At 39.9% G+C, this 25,920-nt stretch overlaps 1 protein-coding gene across 1 annotated transcript in view; it reads left to right on the forward strand.

Moving 5' to 3' along the window:
• Window positions 1–4,164: 4,164 nt before the first annotated feature.
• The window catches only part of TMEM135 (transmembrane protein 135), a 153,146-nt gene continuing 131,390 nt past the window's right edge, over window positions 4,165–25,920 (forward strand). The window contains exons 1-3 of the mRNA XM_056489387.1: window positions 4,165–4,457; window positions 14,377–14,504; window positions 19,771–19,863. Coding sequence (XP_056345362.1) covers window positions 4,317–4,457; window positions 14,377–14,504; window positions 19,771–19,863 — 362 coding nt within the window. The 5' untranslated portion in view covers window positions 4,165–4,316. The remainder of the gene's footprint in view (window positions 4,458–14,376; window positions 14,505–19,770; window positions 19,864–25,920) is intronic.

Here is a 25,920-nt window from a genome sequence, read left to right on the forward strand (position 1 = left end):
TTAGCAGCAGAATATTTTTCAGTCTGGATTTCATAAATTTTATGATGGAGGCATGAGACAATTGCACAGATGGCAGGAGAACAAACTGAGGGATAATAACAACGAGAGTGGAAGAATAGGAAAAGCACAAAAATAAGTGAGCAAAAAAAACCCCTACTGGTGGAAAGAGCAATTCTTATCAGACAAGAGAAGTTACTTCCAGAACCAAAATGCAGGCAGTGAAAAAGGCATGAGTAGCAGGGAAAAGTTGGATCCCTTGTCCCAAGGGAGAAAACAAATAGCAGAAAAAAAGCACACAAGCTGGAAAGCAACAGGAGGGAATGGAGAGGGCAAAGCATAACATTTCTTCCAAGTTAAAATGTTTCCAGATTGTTCTGATATTTAAAAATATTTAGAAAGAAGATTTCCCAGATCCCAATGCATTTGGAAGGCAAAGCCTCCTGAAATGTCAAGTCCCTGGGTTGGCTTTTTCCTCAGCTTATTTTTTTCTGCCTGATTTTTTTCTAATTAGTTAAATGCTATGCCTTGGATTCCTGGCTAGGCCACTTTCTAACACTGATAACTGCTCAGTGTGAGGCAAAAGAAAAATCTTCACACTTCCAATTACTCTCATGGGATGAGATATGTGGTTTATTTGTAGATACCAGACTTAGCAGATGCTGAAGATAGCAGCAGAGAATGTTCCAGACTGTGAGACCCACTAAAAACTGAAAAGGGACTACTTCATTCAGCATCTGCTACTCAAGCCATCTGCCTCCCTAATATAATCAGTTATCATCTGATGGGTAAACTAAATGATGGGTAAACTAAAGGATTGCAGTGCTGTCCATCAGTTAGGGTACCTTACTAAAGAGTGAGTCTGGCCAGGGACTTGTACTGAAAGCTGCAGTTTGTTAATATGGCCAACAGGAACAGAGTCTCAGTGCATCGCTCCCTTCTGTGACACAAGGCAGGGAGCCCAGGACATCATTGCTGTCCTAGTCTAGTAATGCTCATATTTTTGTCAGCATACATTTTTATTCAGACACATTGGTATATTTGACTCTGCTACATCAACAAGAACCAAGCTGAGCAGTCTCAACTCCCCCACCATTCATGTTGCTTAGCAATATGCTCTTTCCCTGGCTTTGGTTTCAGTACTGCTCTGGATAATTCTCTCCAGGGCACCTGGGTATTACAAGGAAAGCTCTGTACAGTGTGTGCAGCATCACCTGGCTTTATGCCACAGGATTCACCACTAGTGTTTGCTATAGACACACCCTGCTATTCCCAGTATAGAGCCTTGTTCCTGCAACAAGAAGCATTCCTGAAAACCCTGGGTACTTATGGGGCAAAAGTAAAGGTCTTCAATGGCTTATTATAATTCAAGAGAATCCATCCTTTTCTGAGACTTTTTTGTCCCTTTTCCAGTCAAGGGTATGTTTCCCAGGACGGAGTAGCCTGGGGTGGCATCCACTGCCAATTGGACCATCAGTGGGTATTCCCATGTGGCTTCACCCCCAGGGCTTCTTCTCAGAGCATTGCAATCCCATGGAAAAGGGCCTGGAGCAAGGTCAGGACTGTGCTGCTTTCTTTATCATCAGAATCTTCCTCAACTGACCCAAAAGGAGACATGCAAAAGCCTTCAGTTCTGAGTAGGCAACTCTTCAACCAGATCAGGGATGCTGCATAAATGAACAAAATATGTTGTCAGATCCTTCTCTGCCAGTTTTGCTTAACTTGAACTGGGCAAGTGGTCCCAAAATTAGGACTGTCTGCAAAAACATATGTCAGATGTGAACTCATCAGCTTGTGCAATTACTATTGCATGTGCCATAGCTCTCTGCCTACAAACACAAGGCAGCAAGTAAGCCTTAAGCCCAGAGTATTATCAAAGCCAAAACATGAAAGCAAAGAGAGCCAGAATCTATAGCTTAGGCAATAATTGCCTTTTCTGCCCACAAGCAGTGTTTTACAGAGTACTACAAAAACAGCAAGCGAGGCACTAGGTCCAAGCCAAAGTCCAGACAACACTGCAGCAGGTTATATTGCCAAGGCTGCTTTCCTGTGAGGGTCAGCACACAGCAATATTCACTCCCTGAGGCAGCAACGTTTACTCCCTGAGCACTCCCTCACACAGCCACAGCTGCAGGGTAGCTGTACCCTAGCACTAATGCTGAACTTAGTTATCTCTAGGGCCTTCTACTAGATTTTAAATACTAACTGCCATAGACAGAGTTCTACCTGAAGTTCAGCCTTAAGAGGGTTGGTTTGTCAGATATGCTTGACTGAAATAGCATAATTGAACGATTTAGGCCAAAGATCTCCTATTGCAGATTTGTTGTGAGTCTGCAAATAGTCTCTCAGTGGCCCCAAGTTCTGTGAACCATCCAACCTACCCATCTATGGGCTGCTAAAATTGAAATAAGAGTATGTTCTGGCATGCACAGCAAGCTCCTTTGCAAAGGAGTTAGAAAAATCAGTGACAAATTTGCTCTATCTTTTTAGGAGTGATACAGGATGGTATCAAGTCTGATCAGCAAGGTGAACTTTTCAACTGGACTGTTTGGAGCCAGACTGTAAGAGAATGGAATTTTCTTGCTGTGGATCTGTTCTAAGTCTGCATTTGACTGCAGATTAGTTTGTTGATCTTCCTTCCTAGGGCTTCAGGATGTATGTCCCACCTAGGTCTTGAAACTTATTGACTTGACGTTGGCACAGGAGATACAGAGTGTACTTGCGTCATCAGGACAGAGTGTTTGTGAATTGTTATTTAAGAGTGACACAAGTAAAATCTTCAGGTCCTGATACACACTGTCCCTTTAGCCTCTAAATTAGCAAAATTTCAAGCTGGATCCAGATGCCAGTTTTGCAATTGAGCTGTAACTGTGTCATCAGTCATTGCCTTCATGGTTTTGTAAAAACTCCATCATGTCCAAAGGTGATTAGGGGACTGAAGCATCTTTCATATGAGGAAATGCTGAGGGACCTGGGGCTCTTTAGCCTGGAGAAACTGAGAGGGGACCTCACTAATGTCTGTCGGTATCTGAAGGAAGGTGTCAAGAGGATGGAGCCAGGCTATTCTTGGTGGTGCCAAGCAAGAGGACACAAGGCAATGGACAGAAACTGATGCACAGGAAGTTCCACTTGAAGATGAGGATGAACTTCTTTACTGTGTAGGTGACCAAGCACTGGAAAAGGCTGCCAGAGAGGTTGTGGAGTCTCCCTCACTTTGGAGATACTCAGAAGCTGCCTGGATACAATCCTGAGCGAAGTGCTTTAGGGGGTGCTGCTTAAGAAGGGAGCTTCTGAGATGACCTCCAGTGGTCCCTTTAAACCTGAATTAATCATCTCTCTGGACAGCCATCCCAGCACTGAGAGACACTCCCTGGACACAGGGGACACGCAGGACTGTGTGTGTGCACGTGTGCATTTTTTCACTTTTCTGGTATCACTGTCTTCATAATTAAAGAGTTTCTTTTTAGGAAGCCTTTGCACTTAATACACAGTACTCACGCACAGGCCAGTTTGCTTCCCAGAAGTTTACAGAACTCTCCAACCAGCCTGCAAACACTCTGAGCCACAGGAGTCAGACGTTTAAGTGTGTGAGGAGGCCACACCAATTAAGACAGGAAACAGAGTGTTTGACATTATCCAGGGGCTCAGGAGAGGCGGGATGGCAGGAAAACCAGAAGGAACAGGGTGGAGTGGGCTGAAGGAGATGTTCCTGCAAACTGGAGATGACCTTTAATTCTGAGCTCAGCGTAGACTCCTTGCCCTGCACCGAAACCTCCCACCTCCACGACGAGAGCCAGCCGAGTCGTGCGAGCGGCTCTCGCCGCAGACAGCCCAAAACGCGGTCGGTGTTGAGCACACCAAGTACAGCAACATCGCTTCGCACAGGCCCGTAACGGGTGTGCGACAGGACACGGGACACGCACGGGGAACACACGCACACAGGTGGCACACAGGTGGCACACGGGTGGCACACAGGTGGCACACAGGTGGCACACGGGGGGCACGCACGGTGGGGACACGCAGGAGACACGCGCGCCCTCACGGTGGCCGCGCGCCACCCCCGGCGCGCCCCCCCCGCCCCGCGGCTCGCGCCACCCCCGCTCCCCGGCGGCCGCGGATTGGCTGCGGGCCTCACGCGAGCGGCGCGCGCGCCGGGCGGGGGGCGTGGGAAGAGCGGCCGTGCCCGCGAGTAACCCCGGCGCGCGCAGCGCCCCGCGCGACCTCTTCCCCCCGGCCCCGGCGGTGACGCGGCGGCCGCGCGCGCCCCGCGCCCCCCCCCCCCCCAGCTCCCTCCCCTCCCCGCCGCGCGCGCTGCAAAGATGGCGGCACTGAGCAAGTCCATCCCCCACAGCTGCTACGAGATCGGGCACACCTGGCACCCGCAGTGCTCCTGGGCTGTGCTGCACGTCACCCAGAGCGCCCTGGCAGAGTCCCTCCGCATCTACGGCACCCTCTACCTGGTGGGTGTGGGGGTGTGTGTGTGTGTGCGCGGCAGCCCGGCCTGAGGGGGAGCCTGGCCTGAGAGGACAAGGGCAGGAGGGGTGTCAGAGAGCCTGGCCTTGGTTTTGGGTGGATAGCAGGGCGCAGGGGGGAGCCTGGTCGGGAAGAGGGCTATAAAGGACGTGGTGGGAGCCTGAGCGGAGGGGGAAGGGCATAGAGGTGTTTTTGGGGAGGGCACAAGCGGTGCCATGGCGATGGGAGTCTGGCTTGGGGTGGCGGGGAAGGACGTAAGGCATGTTAAGGAAGGGAGGCTCGTCTGGGGTGGGGGAAGAGTGTTATGGTCGGAGGCAAGGGGAAGGAGATAAGGGTCAGCCTGACCCTGGAGTGAAGGGAAAGAATTGCAAGTAGTTTGTTTTGGTGTGGAGTCCGGTGCTGGGGAGGAGAGGGTTGGTGGTGGGGCCGCTTGGTTTAAGGGCTGGAGGGTTGTGTGGTGGGGAGAGGCTGGTGTTTGAGGGAGGAAAGGCATGACAGGGAGAATATGTTGAATCTGGGCCAAGTAGGGCAGAGGAAAGACATAGGGGGTGGTGGCATCTGGAGGCATAACATGCTGTGAGAGGGTTGGTGCAGGTGGGTAGAAGGGCTTGGGCACAGCCTGAACATTGCATTTTTGCCATCTTCCTATACCTACGATACCTGAATAAAAAGCCTTGCTGTTTGCCTTGGAGGCTAGCATTGTGTCTTTGACAGTAGCAAGTGTAATGCACGTGTGTTGGTGACAGCTTCCTAATCAGTGCTTTAAGATCAAGGAGATTCCATTGCACAATGAACCAAGACTAAAAAAAATGCACCGAGGCTAAAGGAGTGTGAGTATTCCCAGAGTATCCTACAGGTGAGGTATCTTAGCGTGAGTGTGCAATTAGACTTGGTTATATCACCTCAGTTGCAGCTGGTACGATTCCAGCAAATTAGGGCGTTGATAGAAGAGCTGGGATGTGTTTGCATCATCTGTGTAAACATATCCTGAAAGCCAATCCGAGTTGGAATCGCTGCAGGTGAGAGCTTCTGTCCCCACCTCCCAGCTTCTCCAGCAGTGGTACTGGGGGGATTGAGGAGCGAGCTGGCCATGGAGCTGCCCCCCAGCTAACCTGACAGAAGGAAGCACAAGTCATTGAGTCTGGACCAGTGGTGATGCAACAAAATTTTTGAGCTATGTAATAAAGGGAAGGAAAGGAGTGGGTTGGCAGCATTAACATAATTCAGTTAAGCTCCCATTGAATGGTTTCTTGAGTGAAAATTGTGATGACATCCATTTAGATGATAAAATAGTAACTGGTAGCAGTGTGGAACCTAAGGAGTTGTCATGTCTGACAGTGAACATTTTCATTCTGAAGATACACCAAAAGAAATGTCCAAAGGTGACAGACAGGAATGGCAGCTGTTGGTGGGAGCATACAGTGAGCTGCATCATGAAACCAATACAGAGAACATTCTCTCTTCTCCTCTTCTTTTACCCTGTACTATTTTCTTTGAATCTGTTCTGATTGGTTCACTCTGTAGGAACATAAATACTTAAATAAATAAATACCAGCAGAGCATGGTTCTGAAGTGAGCCATGAGAGGTATAGTGGTGATCTTTCAGGTCTGGCTAAAGAGAAAGCAGCTTAAATGGTTCTGTAATTAAATCAAAACTCCCCAAGAGCCAAACCTGGTCAAGAGATTTCCTGCTCATAGCTCTGTCATGGTTCAGTCAGTTGTGCAGTCACGGGCTAGGGGGAAAGCTTTTCTTTCCTTGAAGAGGAAAATCTAAAGATGCAAAATATTTTCCTCATCTGTTTTGCATTGTGACCCCGTACACATTTACATCTTGTCACAAACCCAAAGTGAGGTGGGAACTTTCTCAACCAATGTCCTGCTGAATTGTAAAACCTCTGCCTCACTTTTTACACTGCCTTCTTTGCAGTTTAGTTTAGTTTCTCTTAGGTTTTTGTTGATAGTGTTTAACTTGACCTGCCAGGGTAATCTAAAGCTGATCTGCTCTCAGATCTTGCTGCTGTCTAAAGAAAGAGGAAGCACTTGCCAGTCTCTGCTCCCAGACACATAACTGTACTTTTTCTTAGTGTGATTCTGGACCATGGACTCTCCATGAGCTAACCCAGAAGAGGTTACTGGTTTTAGCTCAGGTAATTTTCAGATACAGTAATGAATTGAACTGGATTATTAAGCAGGATTTGGTGAGCACCAGAACCAGTGTAAGGTAAAGAGGAAAAGGGTGCGTGGACTACAGAGGAGGAAGCAGAAGCTTTGTAAATTAAGTAGCTTGGCAGGGAATGAGCAGTCTTGAATTAAGAGAGTCATCAAAATTAATTCTTTGCTGGACTTATAGCTGTGCTTGAAAACCTTTTATTTGTAAATGAAATATCACAGTTGGACAGCAGAAATGTTCAGGTTCACATGAGGGGATGGATTTATGCCATTTTGTCTTCATAGTTACATCAGTGTGTGTTCTGAATGTTTCTGGTAGTACTTAGTCCCGGTCCTTTGTGGAGCTCAGTGACAAAAAATGCACTTCATTTTTCTATGTCAAGCCTGTAAAATGGCTTCTGATTGTTCCTCCTGTTGCTACAAGCTAATAACTAAGGAAGGAAGATGAAAGAGTTTCCTTTCACAAAAGCTTGTGTGGAAATGAATGAGAATGAATAGATGAGAATTAAAAAACAGGGGTTGTTCTCTGAGAGAACGTGGTTAGGGACAGTTACAATCCAGAGTCCAAACTCATAACAGCTTCACCCCACATCTCTTAAATGCTTTGTTTCTCTTTGGTCTGTGGGATACTGATGAAGCTGAATTAAGTGGTGTTAGTGAAATATTGGCTGTCAGTAAATGACTGCATCGAGTCTTTGCTTTTAAGTAGTTCTGTACTCTTTGTTTAGTTGTTGTTTATTTCCTTCTCTTTTTAGTAATTGTGCTTGAGTATTTTTTGGTTGGAAAAAATATAGCCTTGAGACACTATACTTGCACTGTCTTTATTTTTGCTCCAGTACAAATGGAATTGCTTTAGTGAAAATAGGCTTCACATCTAAATTGAATTGTCCCTCCCCATATGAAGTGGCTGACAGGAATGCCTGTTTTGTAATTAAGGCTGCTTGTGTTTTCACAAACCGAATGTCCCCATATGCAAGTCTTATGAGACCCACTTAAAAAAAAAAGTGGCTTAGCATCTATACTTGCAGAGGAACCACTAAACAGTCTTTCATAAACCTTGTAATTATACTTTTTGACAGCTATTTGCTTTGATATCTTGAAACTTCAGTGAAAAAATCCTTCCTTAGAATCTCCTGAACTTTCTTACATCTATACTTTGTTTTTAGATTAGTCAAAGCTAAACAAAACGGGAGATTTTCTTCTTGTGTTTTCAAAGCTGAAGAAGTCAGACTTCTAGAAATTCACAGAGTTGAGGAGAAGAGAATAATTTAACAGGGAAATTGCATGAAGTTGGGAAAAGGCGGAATACTGGCTTTGAGTTGTGTCAGCTTCCATTTCCCAAGATTCTATTGTTTTCACGTGGGTAAAGTGCTATTCATCACATGCATTAGAGCAAAGTCCTCTATTTCCTGAGGATTTGTATGTTTTAGACATTTGTTTGCTGATGGTGTACAGTAGATATATGTGCTTATTAAAGTTATTTTTATGAAGTCTTTGTAGTGTCTGATCAGGTAACGTTTTCACCTAGTCTAAGTAAGGTAAAAAATGTTGTTTGCTACTTTGTAGTAGCAATTCTAGAAGTCATTCTTCTAACCTTTTGCCTATGGGATGGCAAGAGTCAGTCATACCATTCATCTTTCCTTTCTCTTAGTCTGATTGCCTACTCTCTTCACCTAATTTAAGACAGGCTCCCTCCCTCTCTTCCCAACCTGACTTCCGTCCTACTCCTTTCCTTTTCAAATACAAATCTTCCTCTCCCCACCTGCATCTTCTGCCCTTCCTTCCCTGCACCAATCCCTTCCCCTCCTGTATCTGCTGCCCTTCCTTCCTGCTGCTAAAGGGCACAGCCAGAGCACAGCTCGAGCCCTGGCCCGAGCTGACTCTTGGCTTACTCCTGGCCCTGACTCCAGACACCTCTCCCACACAGATCTGCTGGCATAGAGGAGAGGAGCAGCAGGCCTAGTGCAGTGTGGGTGCCAGCAGCTCTGTTTCAGATGCCCTCTGCACTCAGGGATAGTTTAGTTTCTTCTCATACTCTTTTCATGCTCATTTTCTTGCTATTGATTCTCATTCTGGTTTCACTTCTAGTATTTCTTCGTACTTGTGCCATATCTGCTTCTTTCTGTGCCTACAATAAACTTCAGATTCTTAGATGCCAATTGCTTCTTTGTCTTTCTGTGTCGGAAGGGTTTTTTTCCTGCTTAGAATTCCAGTGCTGTTGTCTTCCCGAGCCCTGTTTGACCCATCAATATCTATATTCTCTAACTTAATTTCCTTTCTTTATTCTGTAACCTCTCTAGGAATAGGATTGCATTGTATATCATAGTGTCAGAGACACAAGTGCTATTGTAAGGTGTTTTTTTCTTCCTCTACAATATGAGTGGGAGAGACATTGGTAGGAGTACAGCATGGGCTAGGGAGCTGCAGTGAAAGCATTGTGTGGCAGCTGGCAGGTCACTTCACAGGTAAATCACTGTTTGACTGGAGGCAACAGCAGCAAGAACGACTCTAATGTGCTTATTAATTATTTTGAAAATGTTTGTAGATAAGTCAGAATCACCAGCCAAAGATCAAGGTGAAGTGTGAGTCTCATATCACTTTCCTGGCTGTATGCACATTGCTTAGGATTGGGTCAGAGGTTGTTCCAAAGGATAGACAGTGCATGTTGGCTGTGCTGCTACTGATTCAGACTGGCTTTGCATGCATCTTCCCTTGGGAGAGCTGTTTGAATTGATCCTGAGCAAAGGCAGGTAGCCAGCTGACACTAAAGTGGATCCTCTCTTATCTGCCAGCACAGATAGAGTTGTTAAATATAATCTTTCTGAGGTGTGCAAGAAGGCTGTTCTGCCCAGACTGTATTCTAAAATCCTCTAGAATTGCTGTGTATATTAAAATGTGATTTTTCCTTGCTTGTCTTGGAAGCCATCATGTGTTTAGAAGTAGAGTGGGGAGACTAGGGAGGATGATAGTGTTACTGTGGAATATGCTTCTGGATCCCAGCTTGGATCTCTGGGTTAAGCTCTCAGTAACCAATCTTCTGTCCGATCCAGTACCTAGAGTTACTGTGATGATGGCATGTGATTGCCTTCTCTTGGATATCTGTTCATCCTAGAACTGTGCATTGTTCTGGGTATCTCTGCTATGTTATAAATGACATGTAGGTTACTGTCTTCTAGCCTTGAGATTCTTCTGGAAGCTGGGTTAAAGATGACTAAAATTAGCCTAAATGTTACTAAAATAAGAATCTGTGACTTCTTCATTCCAGGCTGTGGTCATTCCAGTCTATTCAGGTGGCTTTTGGGCCATGCTATAAAAATTCTTTCATAAATTGAAGATAAACAAAAATAGTCTTTTGCTGAGATGCTGAGAATTTAGAAAGAATCGTATTATGAATTTAAGGGAATTGAAAAATTTATGCTCAAAGCTGCAAGGGGTAGCCAGGAGCCTGTATAATGTTGGAAATCAGGGAAAGCCTCAGCCTTCACTGACTGAGCAAAGGTCTTGGTAAAGACACTACAGATACTGAGAGCTAGCAGGGACTGTTTATCAAAGGATAAATCTGTTCTCTTAAGTTGGTACAGCTTCATAGTAGAGGGCAAGAATTTCAGGGTAGGAGGACAATCCTTGAAAATTTTGCTGAGTTAGATATTTTAAGGGGAATGAAATATAGTCTCCAACTCATTTCAGTAGAAGGAAAACAAATAGTAAAGATAAGTTGTCATGGAATGAGAGTGATTCCAGGCTTGATGGTAATTTAGATGTCATTCAAAGAATACATGAGTATTCTGTTTGTTTCTTTTTTCAGGTGGTTGGGTAATACGGAAAATTTTAAATAATCCAAATCAAAACAACTCAAGTCACCAACTGATGGAAATCCTCATATAACATCTCACATGAGACAGGGCAACTCAGTGAGCAGGAGGCACATATTCTTCTTCCTCAGAGTATTGCAGGAACTGAGTTACGAAATTAAACAATCTGGAAGCCAGGTTTTGTAATCAGTGAAATCAGGAAGGGACGAGCTAAATGAGTGTGCAGAAGACGCATGAGAAACAAATTGCTTATTTGAGCAAGTGTCTTTCAAAACCCAAGTGTTACCTGAGGGCATTTTGAGATTCAGTTACTCCAAAGCACTTAAAAATAATTTTTATAAAACATAGGAGTAACATTGTTGTAAAATCGGTAAAAAATTGCAAATGGTTCTAAAAGAACATGTAAATAATTGAATCTAATTATGAAAGAAATCTGACATGTATTTGTAGCTCTGCCCACCAGTTGAGTAATCTGAGGTATTAACTGTTTTATATACTGGGGGTTGCTTTGCTTTTAGCATGTGACTTAATTTGTAAATTTTTTCCCTGGGTTTTTAATGACTTGCAGCATATGGATTATATAAACTATGTGCACAGTTGTATTGGTAATCTCTAAATTTGCATTTTGAATGTGCCTCAACATGCCAGATAGCATTTATTGAACTCTGCTTTCCTAAAGATTTGCCTAAGTGTCTGCGTATTTCTGTAGGGTTTAAATTTTTTTTTCCTCTTTTCATTTTCTTTTCCTCTTTTTCTTTAATAAAAGTTTGTTATAATGTAGTTGATTTCAGCTGGATGTTCTGAAGGAATGAGAGGTGGTAGTGCTTGTTTCCATTTTCCATCAGTTGGTGTAGTATGTGTTGTCTAATTCCACCAAATTTTGGTGGAGGGGTAGTCCTTGAAGTCATACACTTTGTACAAACTTATGTTTAGGGAGGGAGGATGGAAGAGGGAGAGACAAAAGTGTTGTACACACGACAGCAGAATTGGCAGAAAGCCTGTGGTATTTTTAGCTTGCTGTGTAACCTGTCCGACTGTATGTTGGTCAGCCAATTAGTACATTCATTAAATCAAACCAGCCTTTGTGTGCAGTGCCTCTTGTGGAATCCGTAGTTCAGGGATATAAGTGAGGATTGAGGATACTGGAGGTGAAGCTGAGGTTATTGTGGTTGGATGATGAATACTTACTTGTAGGCGTTACATCATGAAAATAATCAGGCCTGGCTGGTGCCTCAAATCATGCTTGGGTTTGAGTCTCATGTTCCTTTTCTGCTGGAACATCAATAGCCTAGCTCAAATCTTGCAGTAGACTATGTAGCTGTCATTTATGGATGGTGTTGGAATTGCATATATTCTTTTCGTGGTTAGGACACAATAAATAAATAATGATTTTTTTAGGTCTATGGGGCTTAACATTTGTGAATAAACACTAAATTAAAAAAGGAAAAGGACTTGAGTAATGGCATTCTACAAACTGAGGTATCCTGAAACCAGTGGCTTGATTTTTTTTATAATTACATTTTTGATGTTGAAGAGTCAAAATGCAGTTGTGTCAATTCTATAATTAATGCTAGAAATTATTTTTTCTGTCTGTTTCTTTATTAATACTGACCAGGCTTTTTTTTCAATGCATGTGTTAGCATCTTCATGGAGATTATTAATTTGCCAAGGAAGTACCTACTGGATGTCCTGATGTTCTCTCCTTCCATTCTTTCTGCTGACATCCACTGCTAAGTCTTGACCAGTGCATTTATTGTAAGAATTGGTTTTCATTACAGTGTCCTCCCAGCTGGCTTGAGTGAAGTATATCCCAGTGGGAGCCACGAACCACTGCATTGACATCAGATTTCATAATCTTTCTGCACTTTAATAATACTTTTCTGAAATGTGTGGAACTGATAGGGACAGCAAAATGGTATCCAGAAATATATCTGGTATTTTTTCCATGTAATCACATCACTAGTAGAAGAAGAGCTCTACAGTCTGCTCTTGCCTGCTTTCAGCCCTGCACAGTATTTAGCTTCGTTGATGTCTGTAAAGCAGGTAGAAAATTTAAGCTTTTATAAGCTTCTTGGTGTTTTTTTTTTGTGGGTGTAAAGCTCTATTCTCTCACACATACTTATCTTTCAATTAACGTGAGCAATTTTCTTTGGAATGGTTTGTGTGTTATTGTTTCTGCTTTTTTCTGTTTTTCCTTTGGGAGTAGGATAGTAAAGAGAAGGGAAAGCAAAAATTTACATTAATCCAAAACTTGCTGGAGACATTACAGAAATAAATTTTTAATTTGATTTGACATTAATTTCTAAGATACTAATCTTTCCATATTGCACCTCTTACACTTTGGTCTGAGGGAGCAAGGCTTCACATTTATAAGGGCTGTGTTCTTGAAATTAAAAAAAAAAAAAAGTTCTTTTGTTCCAATGTTCAGGTCCTTCCTACATTGTATTAGAAATAGCTGAGTGGGTAGCATCTAGTTATCCGGCATTTAGACTACATTAAGACTTTCCTTCAGCAGAAAGATTATCTGGATTGCATTATTGCCTAACCCATTATGCTTGAAGCAGTCTTGACACTTGATTAAGTAATGTGTAAATCTGTTTTCAGAGGTCTGTTCATGCATGGATTTCTTCTTAATCCTTAGTTCAAGCTTCATTTTGGAAATGAGATTTTGGCAGTACTTACCCGTGGTTAGTTTTAGTAGAATCCTCAGCCCATCTCTGATTCTAAAACATCTACTTGCTATTCAGTGGGCAGTGTTTAGGAAGAATATCTCCCTCTCACAACCAAGACTTTGAGATATGTTGGCAGTATGGATTTGATAGGATGTCTTTCTTTCTTCTCATCAGCACTAACAATAGGAAGCTTACTCTGTTTGGAATTTCTCTAAGCGTTGACCAAAAACTCCAGCCAGTTTTGAGACTCCTGGGGAGATCAGGGCAGGTAAAGAAAATAGTGCTAGTAAGAATGAAAAAAGGATAGAATCTGTCTCATAGTGCCCTCAAAGCATACTTCCATGGAGTTGAAAGAGTACACAGGCTGAATGGACCTTGGGAGGCCCTGAGGTTGCTTGAGGACATTTCTAGTTAGCTTTCAAGGGCCTCCAGGGCAACCTCCTCCAATATTCAGCCACCCTCATATGAAAACTTTTTTCTTTTGGTCTAACCAGAGTTTCCTGTACTTGAGCTTGTCTGTTGCCACTTGTCTTAGCCCTGGGTACCTCTGAGACAAGCTTGGTTTGTTACATCTTCCTGTTAGCTAATTGCAGAATTTCTGTAGACAAAGAAACGTTTGAAGACCTTTAGTGTTTGAGTAATAAATAAGCTATTTGTAATACCTGGGACATACATTAAACTGAACAAAAGAAGGTTAATTTTTTAGATTGAGCCTGTTTTCTGCCATAGGCAGAAAAATGTCAGGAATGTGTTATTCTCCCAGCAGATGATGAACATTTTTTGAGGATTTGCAGTTATTAAATTAGAGTAGAAAACTATAAAAAAAACATCACCACTTCACAGACACTGTGTAAAGTGTGTATTTGGATTACTTTAGTGATACTCTGATGATAATTATGCGGTTATCCAGTTGTCCTGAAGACAAAACTCTGTAGATGAATGACATCTTAAAAGTTTTGATATCTGGCAGGTGATGTTTCTGACAATTATAGCCAATGGTAACAAGGTAATAAAATTCCTCTTATACTTCCCATTTCATATTGCTTGATGTATTTCCTGGTATAAATATTTTAATGGCTGGAACAAGTTCAAAGCAAATCTTTGTGGTATTGTTTATAAATTTTAAGAGGCTTTGCTTTACTACTTAAGTGGACATGCCTCATTTTCTGTTTTTCTTTTTCTTTACAATGTGCAAAAAGTACCTATCTGAATTAAAGTTTGTCCCCCATTTTTTTTCTTCCCTTTTGCCTTAGGTCGCAGCTATTCTCAGGAAACGAAAACTTGACTATTATTTGTACAAACTGCTACCTGAGATCTTGCAGTCGACTTCATTTCTGACAGCGAATGGGACCTTGTATATTGCTTGCTTTTGCATTCTAAGGTTGGTATTCTATCCTAAAAATGAAACCTAGTAAAGCTATTTTTGTGCAGCTTTTCAACTTGTATAATAATTTGTCTCTTTTTATGATAGGATTGTTTGTAATGTTTTGAAATAAGAAAAGTTACAGCAATCATCTTGATTTACCATTTGAATATGAAACTTCACTTTTTAAAAATATCTTTATTTTCATTTTTGTAATCTTTTAAATGAGTAGACAAGTCAAGGTATCCGCTTTGCTGCTTTTTCTCAGTTTTACGGATTCAAAATACATTGTTGCAGGAAATTCAAATAGATTCTAGAGGGGAAATAAAAAGGCTTAATCTTTCTTTCCTAGAAATAATTGATTTAATTTGGTATTGGTTTCTATTTTCTTGATGCAGAGGCTGTGATAACTTTTAATTATACTGAACTTTATTCAGCCATCCAAGTTTGTACATTTCCTTATGGTCATAAATGAAGAAAATCCCAGCACAGCCTCTGGGATTCTGTAAGATACTGACTTAGTCTCAAAAATGAGCATAAAAGGCACCTCTGTATTGTGTTTCCAGCATATATTTCAAGTAACTATGAAGATAGTTAAAAATTAAAAGTTGATTTTTGTTAATATGATTATGCATTTATTTTAAGAGATGTTATACAGACATGTAAAGCCTACAGTAACTATGAATGTTTTGAAGTTAACTGACAGCATGCTTGCCAGTCCCTCTAAAAGATAAACCTCTTATGCCCTTCTTCTAAATCTGTTCAGAGACCTCTAAATTTACCTTCAAAGCTGAAGGAGAAGGCAGAGAAGAGGAGCTGGCTGAGGAGCCATGGAATGCTTTTCAAGTAAATAGTTCTCAAAGTTCAAAGTGAATCTATAAGTAATGAGCTCTAAAGAATATGATGTTTTCTAGCAATCTAGGTTGTATTAGTATAGATTTATTTTTATTCCACTGAAGTACAGAGTGCTCTTCCTTATTCTGCCATGTATTCTCCTGTAAATCTGCAGTGCTTTACTCCAGTGCTGTAGTTAAATGTTATTCTCTAAATTAAGCTGGTGTGGTTTTAAGTTGTATGGTTTTCAGCAGTTCGTCTTACAGAGGATGTTAGCCATCTAGCAGATTTGTGACTGAGTTGTCAGGGGAGTAGGCAGGAGGTTAATGTCTTACTCTGAAGCCAGCTGGCATGGCATTGCTTTCACCTATGTGGGGCATAGCTGTCTAAAGCTGTTTTGACCTCCAGAGTCTCCTTGAAGCATTCATTGTTTGGGTTGACCTAGGTCAGAACCATGCAAAGGACCATTCCAATGACTAAATGTGACAAGGGACACATGTAAGTGCTTACCCTGCCATTCATACAGCTGTGCTGCACAGTAACCAACCAGCATCTTGGAAGGTGTACGTGCTTTTTCTGTTGCAAAGAGATGCCCGAGGAGTAAACAGCTGCAGTGGGATCCTTGCTGGCAGAGTTCCTGCACACTGCCCACCACCTGCAATTGCAGGACTGGAAACTAAAAAGTTATTGGCTAGAGTGTTGATTGAAACTGGTGAACTGAAATCACTAATAGAGGCAAATAGGTGTTTAAGGCAGCCACGGTAATGGTGAGTGTCCAGTTACAGTGAGAATTTTGTGGTTTTTCTGTCCAAAGTTCAGAACCTCAGCAATTAAACATAAGAGCTATTAACTGACATTTCAGAAAACAATGGATAACATGATTGTCAGAGAAGAAATACTTTCTAAACTTGTACCCTTTGAAGAACAAGTACATACCTGGTGATGATCTACTTGGTGCATTTTCCATAAATTCTCTAGTGCCTTTGACAGGAGTGCTTGCTAGGACAAGAAGAAAGGTCCTCTGTCTTCCAGGAGTTAGTAAATGATTAGCAAGTAGTTATATATAGGAAAAAAACCAAGGCATAAATAATTGGTTTGCAAAGTAGAAAGAAGTTGCCAGTGAAGTTCCTTTTATGTCTTTTGTTTTGGATATACCTAAGGAATCTGGAAAACGGGCTGAACGCTAGTATGCGAGATTGTATAAGATTATTTAGGGTACAGGAATCTAAAACTAACTCTCATCCATTTCAGAAAGATCTATTCATCAAAATCACTTACGAAATTTGATAGAGAAAAGTGCAAAGTGAAAATGCAGCTCTATCCGTGCTCAGGGATGGGCTTTAAACTAGCTACTGTTTCTCAGGAAGGTGTTTGAGGATCGTTATGGGTAGGTTCTTCGAACAAGTCACTTCAGCACTTGAATATGGTCAAGGAGCTGAGTGAGTGGTGTTGGGAGAAAAAATGAGACCACACCAGGAAGCTGAATGATTACATGACACCTTTACAAGCTGAGCTCTGTATGCTTTTTTTTTTTAAGAGTTTCTCCCGAGATCATGTTGAAAAGTCACTCACTTGAAATGTACTTGTATTTAGTATACTTGACTTGCACCCTGAGCCATATAAGCTTGCTTCTTTCACCTGCTCTTGGGTGGTTGATGGAGGATGGAAATGTGAGACTTCAGTCCTTTATTTTTAATGAATTTATGTCTTTTTTAATATTAATTTTTTTTAATGTTTTGATTAAAGTTGTATTATTCTTTGAATTTACTGCTGCGTGATACAATGTATTTCCTTCAGTAGCCCCTGAGAGCAAGAATAATGGTGTGTGATTACCTAGGCCAGAAACATTTTAAACCTTCAAAAAAATACCAGTGCCTCTGTTTCTGCATAACTGGCCTGAGTATTTCTGGAGTTGATATGCAACCATGGAGAGAGATTGAGACTGAAGACCTAGATGCTCTCAGTCTGGTTTTAGATAATGATGAGAGGTTGGATGTGATAGAGTTGTACAATTAGGATATATGCTGCAGGTTTTATATCTGTTTTAGCTTGAAAGGTTTATTATAGCAGCAGCAAGCTCCATGCAGTTGATTGCTCTTACCCTCCTGGAGTTCTAGACCAAAGCAATGGAGTAAGGATTTGTATCTGGACAAGTTAACTCATATTTATTGTAGTTTCTCCATTTCAGCTAGGAAGAGCTACCAAAATTGAAACTGATGCAAATATTCTTGAGGTTGTAAAACATTACAAAAATGTAGAATTAAAATAATTTCAGGCATTGTTTAATACTCTCATCATTTCACAGGTGGGTAAAATTTGAAAAATATCCAAATCCCCTGTCAGCAATGACTTAGGCAGTGGGTAGATGCTCTTGTTTTAGAAGAGATTGCCAAGCCAACTTGACTGACTTTTTGTTTTAGCTCCTATTTTTTTGTATGGTGAATTAGGGTCTATGTACAGGCTGCTGTGTTGGCAGAGCAGTGGGGTTGATGATGTCTGTTACGGATATGTGACAGTCCAGATGGGGATTGTAATCTCTTCCGCTGGTGAGAACCAGAAAACTACATCTGTCTGGGCTTCAGATGGAAGTGCTGGGTTCCTGTGTTGACAGGCATTGCATCTGTTAAATGAAAGGTGTGACTTTTAGGTTTATGGTTCAATTACATGTAAAACCTCATGAAGACGTAGTTCTGTTAGTCTATCAACTAGAGTAATTAAGTTTGTCCATGTACAGCTTGTAGATTGAAGAATTAGGTGCATGACATGAAAGAACTCCTAGTTCTTACTCCGGTTTTTATCCATAGAACATGTGAAAATAACCATGCAAGTAATAACAAAGCCTAATTTCCATTTATTTTAGAAATTTAAATATTTCAGTTAGTGACTGTACATTTTTATTTCCACTGGACTTTTTTATGTAAAATGTGTTACTTTTGTTTCCGAAGTCTTGTCAAACCAAACATGCAAGCATTTGTAAAAGGATTTTAAACCATGCCAAAAGAACAAATTACTGTTTCTTTCCCACAGAAAAGGCATTTGTTCTGTTACTTAACAGGTGTGTCTGGTAAGATGTGTTCATACTTATTAAGATGCTTAAAATGACTTCTCTGAAACTTCATCCAGTAATTACTTTCCGAGAGGATCCTAATAATGAACTTTAGCTCCTGCAGCATTTGGCATTGTCATCCTGAGAAATTATCCTTTTGCAGCCGTGGGAATGAGCAGTGTGTGTAATTGCCATTACATCACTTGCTGCTGATACACTGGCTCTCTTTTCACTTAGGAACATAAGCTGGCATTGCTCACTGCTAATGTTATTTTTGCAGAAGTATGAAATGAGGCTGCTCATGCCTTTGACGGCAAGAATGAAAGTGAGCTAATCAGGTGATGTTGATTTATCATCTTTGTTCTCTCTTTTGTGTTTTCAACATGAAATTTTGTCTAAGAAGATGTCCTCTTCTACTGTGTATGTGTTTGCAGTTTTGTTTGTATATTTTATGCTGTGTTTTTAGAAGGGTAGACTCCATTGTAATGTTTTGTTTTCCCACTGATAGTGCTTGTCAGCTGAGCAGCATTGGTAAAATTGAAGTATGTTTATTATCATGCTACCAAATGTCACGACTCTTGACTTGTTTCCCTCTGTGTTCAGCCTGAGTCAGTTTGAAAGTGCAGATCTCCTGAACAGACCAAATGTGGTGACATTGTGTCTGACATGCAGTTTGGCTTTCTTCCTTTAATAGTGACCAATTTATGGAAAGATTTGCTTAGATATTGCCATTTCTGTAACTGATTTTTTTTTTCAAGTCATATTGTTGAAGGAATTTTGATGGTCTGGTTTGTGTGGACTCTAAAGGAAATCCAGATGTAGCTGCCAGAAATTAGAGCTTTCCCAGCTTAATAGAACTGGGAATTCACTGTTCCTTCCACTTTTGATGTACAGACTGATTTCTTGTCTTATTTTAGGTGTGTTTTTAACATCAGTGGATTGGAGTGTGGCATGTATGATAATTATTTGATTTGATTTCTTTCTCACCTGATTGCATTGCTATGTTCCACAAGGCAGATCTTCCTGAAAATCCTACTTGTATTTGGACAAGTAGCAAAGAGATGAGTGGCTATAAGGTCTTTTAGAAGATTCCTCTGTTATTAGTATCTGCAACTTTTCAAAAATATGTCTTGGAAGACACTGATTTCCTGGAAGAAATGTAGCCATTTAAATGAAATGAATACATTAATCAAGTATTTCAGGTGTTTAATGTTTATTAAGCGCTTTGGGAATTCCTCTGAGAATTATCCAACTGTAAAAATACAATGTATTTATTAGTAAGTACAGATTAATGTAAGAAGACAAAATTAATAAATAATTAATAATTTTATAATACAGATAAAATGTGATGTGGTGCATGAATGTTCCATTTGCATGTAATACGTGTATAAATTTTTTTTTCAGGAAGATACTTGGAAAATTCTACTTTTGGTCTCCTGGCTTTGGTGCAGCTTTGCCTGCTTCTTACATGGCTATTCTCATTGAAAGGAAAAGCAGGTAGGGTTTGTGTTTATGATTTTCAGCTTAATATAATAATGTTTCTTCTTTTGATTGTTTGATGATTGATGTTTGACAATTCAGTGGGCTTATTTCAGACTGCTGGAAGTACAGTTTATCTGAAATAGTGTCTTTTTCAGCCTTAAGTTAAATCTAGAAAGCTACAGTGAAAAAAACACTTTACAAACATTCAGTTTCATGTTTGTGATTTGTCTCGTTTAGTTTGCAGTTGTGTTGCTCAGGATTGCTTGATAAGCCTGGTTGCTTAGGGCTTCCTAATGAAACCAATTTTGTTCATGTTTGTTTTTTAATAAATAATTTGAGCAATATTTACAATTAGTCACAGAGAAAGAGAATGTCAGTGACTTAACAACGTGACAGTTAAGATGGAGGAATTATAGGATGTTGTGGAGAAAAAGATGGGTGAGTTGAAATAATTCAGATTGGATGAAATGTAATTGGTACAGAAAGCAAAGCCTTTCACTTAAGGAGAGGTGTTTAAGTTCATCTATTAGAGGTAAGTTCATTATGAAAGCATTAAGAGGGAGAAGAAAACTCTAAGTAATCCAAGGATAGCCCAAAGCTGCCATTTGTAGTGTGCCCAGGAAGATGACAGGTGAAATCCTGGCTTGTAAGGTTTTGTTGTTTGAAACTCAGCCTATGTTGGTAGCTTGTTTAAATAGTGTCAGTTACAATACTTTCCTAATTTACATGGAGTGAGATGCTTTAGGTGTCTAGTTAGTAAATTTAATTTAAAGAAGAGAAGGTAAGAGAAGGGTAAAGAAGAGAAGGGTAAATTGCTCTTTTTAAAAAGATGATGAAGGAGGTACTAGAGGTGGTGTGAATGCACTTTTGATTACTGTGAATGTCTGAAACTTCCTTAAGCAGTCATTTAAAAATAATGGCAAATATGTATCATTATGTTGTTGACTCACTGTCAGGCCCCATTCCTGAACTTCAGCTGTGTAGTAAGCAAATCCCATGCCAAGTTTTATGTATGTCAGAATTCTGTCCTCCTAAAAGAATGTGTTAGCCATTGTTTTTGAAGATTTAGGATGTGTAAGAGCTTCTGGAAGTATGGGAGCACTTCTTTAAATCACTTTCTTTAATGTAACTATAGAGAAAATAATTGTAATCAAGTTACCAAATAAGTTTGTTATCTTTATGTCCTCTCTAGATGACTGATTTTCTTACTGTAATTACTTTCCAAGAGATTGGATACATTTTAGTAGAACTTTGTCTAGTTACTTAGACTCTAGCACTGCTTTTGGCGTCAGGGTGTCATTTGGGATGAGAGCAAATGCATTTTCTCCTCTGGATCAGTGATAACACTGGCTTAACTTTTCCTAAAGACTTGTTTTGATATGAGGCTTTTCTATACCAGACTTCTAGTATTTCTAGAGAACTTCCTTCTTTTTAGAGGAAGAAATCAGGCTGGTTGTCAATCTGTGACCTTGTCACTTTCAGAATATTTGTGAGTGGAGAGTTGAAACTGCTTGTAAGCCCAAACCTGTACAAGGTTTTTGTATGACAGCAAAACAATGAGAAAGTTGCAAAGCAATGCTTGGTACAGAATAACAAAAAGAGTAGGCAAAAAAAATTTATATTTCTAGACTTGTTTGAGGCAATATATGAAAGCTCTGACATGTTAACAAGGTCTATTTAGCATCTGAAATTTGAAAGAAATGGAATTTGAATTAGAGTTGTGTGGAAATGACAAAAGTAGATCGGTACAGCAGGTATGCAATGAGTGATGCTGGAATACTAATTCCTGTAGGGTTATCCCTCTTTCTGTTAGAATCCATTGTGCTTGACCTAAGATATTTTGCTTAAAAATTCACATTATGTTGGATCAGTTAAAGGAAAGAAGGAATTGTTGGCATTACAGTGTGAAAATGTGGGGTCATTGTTCTTAATGAAAAAAAAATTGCTAAAGGATGTCAAAATGTGTTTGAAAGTTTAAGGTTTTTTTAAATACGAAGTTGTTTGGTATGTTCTCAGATGGCAACTGTGTATAATGTGCAAAATGCTGCTGCTGACAGTGAAATATGACTTTCTGATTTCACATCTGTTTGCTTGTTAGCTTCTGTTACAGGCAAAATCAAATTTTAATAGACTCAGAGTCCGTTAGGAAACTGACATTTCACATAGAGACACAGGGCCATTTTCAGTTATCCACCGAGCAGCATAGAACAAATTGTAGTGAAAAATCAGGGAAGCGGGAAAAACTCCTGATTTGAGTTTATAAACTTATCTCTAGTCCTTCAAATTGCTACTAGCAGCTGGCAGCAACATTGAACTTAATCACTTAATCTCTTCCCAAGTGGATACCCTATTTTAAGTACCTCGTTGGCATTTGCTTGCACAGTGTCCCTGTCAGTCCTGAACTTGGGAACAGCAGGCTTATAAATCAGATTTTCTTCCAAGTGTTGCTGTTCATGTGTGCCAGCCTTGTAGTGTGTAATGCATATGGAAGAAAAAGAGATTGATAGCTTGCTAGCCAAACCACTGTGCACCACTATAATGGTGCATTATAATCCTGAGGAGGAACGTGTTTTCTAATGTGTTACAGAATTAGTTTGATTGTACTTTCTATCTGTGTAATATGTAATTACAGATTTGCAGGACACTGGCAATGAGAAGGAGAGGTGACACTTCCAACAGACTCAGGAAATGCTCTGCACTACATTATGCTCCTACAGGTCTATAAAGATAAAAATGGCACATTAATATGTCCATGTGTGTTCTATTTTGTGACCATAAAATATAGCTGTCCTGTCTATGAAAACCAGTTTATCAGCATCTGTGGAAAGGGCCAAGGAATAAAAACACTTCTTAACTTTTTTGTATATGTATACATACATGTTCTGTGACATTATTGCAAGAGAACTGTCATATTATTATGATTAAGTAATGTTTCGATAAAAATTATTTCTTAGACAAAGAATTGGATGTGGATACATAAACATGGGGATTATGAATCTGCACATTGCAAGCACATATTCTATGCTTTTTGTCCCTTACTCCAGAAGGAGAAGCTAAAAAATTTTTCCCTTTTCCTCTCAAACTTTGTGGGTTGCCTGTTAGGGTTAGGAGGAAACATTTTTAATGGCTCTAATTTGTTTTAATTGTCAGTATTTTAGTCATTCTTTATGTTTATATTGTCATAATAGCTATGGCTATATAATAATAAATAAGCAAGCTTCTAATAGGTGCAGTTGCATGATTATACTTAAAAGAATATAATGTTCTTTGCAGTTTCACCTGTTTTGCATCTTTGTTGAGGAAAAACGTGCAACTATTTTGTCGAAGAATTCAGTTTTGTAGTGCTAAACATTAAAAGCTGTGTTAATGTCTTTTCAAAAATAGAGATGACTCAGTTCCATTAATTTCATTGATTTTCCTTAGGAAATCATTGCATTCTTTTTATCAACCTTTGCATGGAGTTGTTTAACCATATGATCCTTGTTGGCTCCTACAGGTGTTGTTTTCAACTGGTGATAAAAGCAATTTTATTTATAATTTTGGAAAAAATAATATTTTGCATATCTCTTCTGGCTTCTCTTTGTAATTCCAAGTTACAGTGTCCAGTCATTTCTTTCAACATCTATTAAATGTTATCACCAAGAATTGAACATATAGTAAGGAGGCTTGGATATAGTAATGTGGCTTGGACCAAAAGACATGGAAGTACTTGTTCTGGAAGTACTGAAACTGTTAGAAAGCAAGGAAGTAGCTGAATATACTTGTTAAATTATTGTGAATCAAGCTGTTGAAATGTGATTTGAGACTTGGCTGAAGTCAGCCTGTTATTGGAAGTCTGATTAGATCAGTTTTACCTTACTGACTTCTAAGACAAGGAAGTCCCATAGCTTGGTGGAGAGCCTATATTTAAGACCTCTGTGATTACTTTCTAGGAAAAAAATTGTGTTCTGTTAAGTGTTTTGTAAATGTGCTAATATTTCAAAACCATGTAAGTTGTCTTTTGCTAGTAGCTGAATGGCAAACTTCATTTCATTGGACTCTTGTTCAAGAAATCATGTATTAATGAATTTCAAGGATTATAAAGCTTTAAGAGGAGACCCAATTCCAGTTTTAATTAAATTAATTATCTTGCTGCCTGGCTGTTTCGTTGTTTGTTTTTTTTTTCCCTTCCTTTTGTAACTAATTAAGCCAGAGAAAGTTTAACTACAGCCACCTAAAATTTCTGTGGCATTTGTGCAGGGACACTTCAGGGGTTGCCCCTGCTCCCCCCTTAGGCTGCATTGATGTTTACATACTGGCTGTTAACATTATAGCGGCGCCTGTCTCGTCGCTGCAGTTACGACTCTGTCACTGATGGTATTATAAAACTTGAGATTTAGGGCTTCTATAATTTGGTTGTAAAATCTTGCTCTGGGCAACTATTTGTAATATGTTTTTAGTTGAAAACTTTGGGTGCTTTTCATAAAAACAATCAGTGTACTGGACTCTTAGAAAAATATTTAAAGCATGTGCATTTAAAGAGCAAAGCAGTGCAACTGTGTGTTATAGAGGACATCTATATATAGACACACATATATTTGGTGTTCTTGGAAACAAAAGTGTACATTGCTTGGAAAAGTGACAGAAACATTTGAGTAAGAGCAATGTGGAATTTTTACACTGTATGTTTGTTCTGATGAAACATTCAGGGCTGTTAGGATTATTTGCTTGCCATAAATGCCAGTAGTCTAAACATATTATCAAGGAGGAATATGGCAGCACAATAACACTGTGAAGAAATACATGAATTTTGTAACTCTGTAACATTCACGTGCAAATTTGTTGATATGTATTTCTTTGCAGTAATATAGTATATTTAGACCTGAGGTGACAATCTCCTTTCTCAAAAATATTTTATAGTTATTCAGTTTTTTAGGGACATATTTTAGGGAAACAGATAAATCATCATTTTGGTGGGGTCAGTAATCAAAACAAGTGAACAAACTTCTACCAGAGCAAGTGTGTTTGCAAGCTTTAGTTGTACTGGCTACAGGTAAGAAACTGAGAAAGCAAGCTATGTTGAGGGGTGATTTTTTACATACTCTTTGCATTGTAGTGAAAAACTCTGGAGTTTGGATCACTGACATGAGTATTTTGTGGTGTAATCTGGTAAGGAGCGCTAGCAGGAAAACAAATTTTTTGGAATTGTACTCCTCTAGAGTGATTATTGCTGTGAAATATGGAGCCAGGCTGTAGAAGTTAGGGAAAGCTTTCTGTTCTCAAGCAAAATATGTTATATTCCATTGTAGTTCAGCAACTGCCTTGTTTGAGAGCCAGTGTTTGAGGATTTATGTTTTTATAGTAACAGTGCATAAACATTTGAGCATGTTTTTCTGCATGCTTTGAGGCCTGCTACTGTGCTGTAGTTAGAGAACCATCTCATAAAATGTTTTGGATTGGAAAGATCCTAAAAGCTCATCTAGTTCCAACACCCCTGCCATGGACAGGGACACCTTCCACAAAACCAAATTGCCTTAACTGTTACCAGAAAGAGGAAAATGATTGTTCAAGGTTGGGAGTGCAGGAGTCCATCTGGAAGATGCTGTGATGGTGGCAATGTTGTGAATGGCAGGTAGCTCAGGATAGGCAGCTCTTGGGAGTATTTTTAATGGAAAAATCTGAAATAGGCTAGTATTTTACACTAGAAGAACTGATGCTCTCTCTAAGCTATATCCTTGGCAATCATAACTTTGTTGATTTTGTTGTTTAAACTGTAGCCATATTGTGAGGCTTTCTTGTGTGAAGGAGAAGAATGTCCTCTGTGGGTCATAGAAAGATGCTGTGTTACTGGCAAGGTATAAACTGTCTGTTACATTTGTTCAAGTAGCTGCAGAGTAAAATTTGCTTCATTTATATGAACTGTGGCAACCACTTGGTTTACTGTGTGAGAAAGATCTTCTCTCTCATATGGTGTTCTTAATTATTCCTATAGTAAGTCTATCCTCCATTCCTGCCTTTTGCTCCTTATGATTCTGTGTATGCACTTAAGATACAGTTATAATCCTTGTACTTCTGGATAAAAGAAGTGTTTGC

The sequence above is a fragment of the Oenanthe melanoleuca genome, chromosome 1 (genome assembly GCF_029582105.1).
Source record: "Oenanthe melanoleuca isolate GR-GAL-2019-014 chromosome 1, OMel1.0, whole genome shotgun sequence".
NCBI lineage: Eukaryota > Metazoa > Chordata > Aves > Passeriformes > Muscicapidae > Oenanthe > Oenanthe melanoleuca.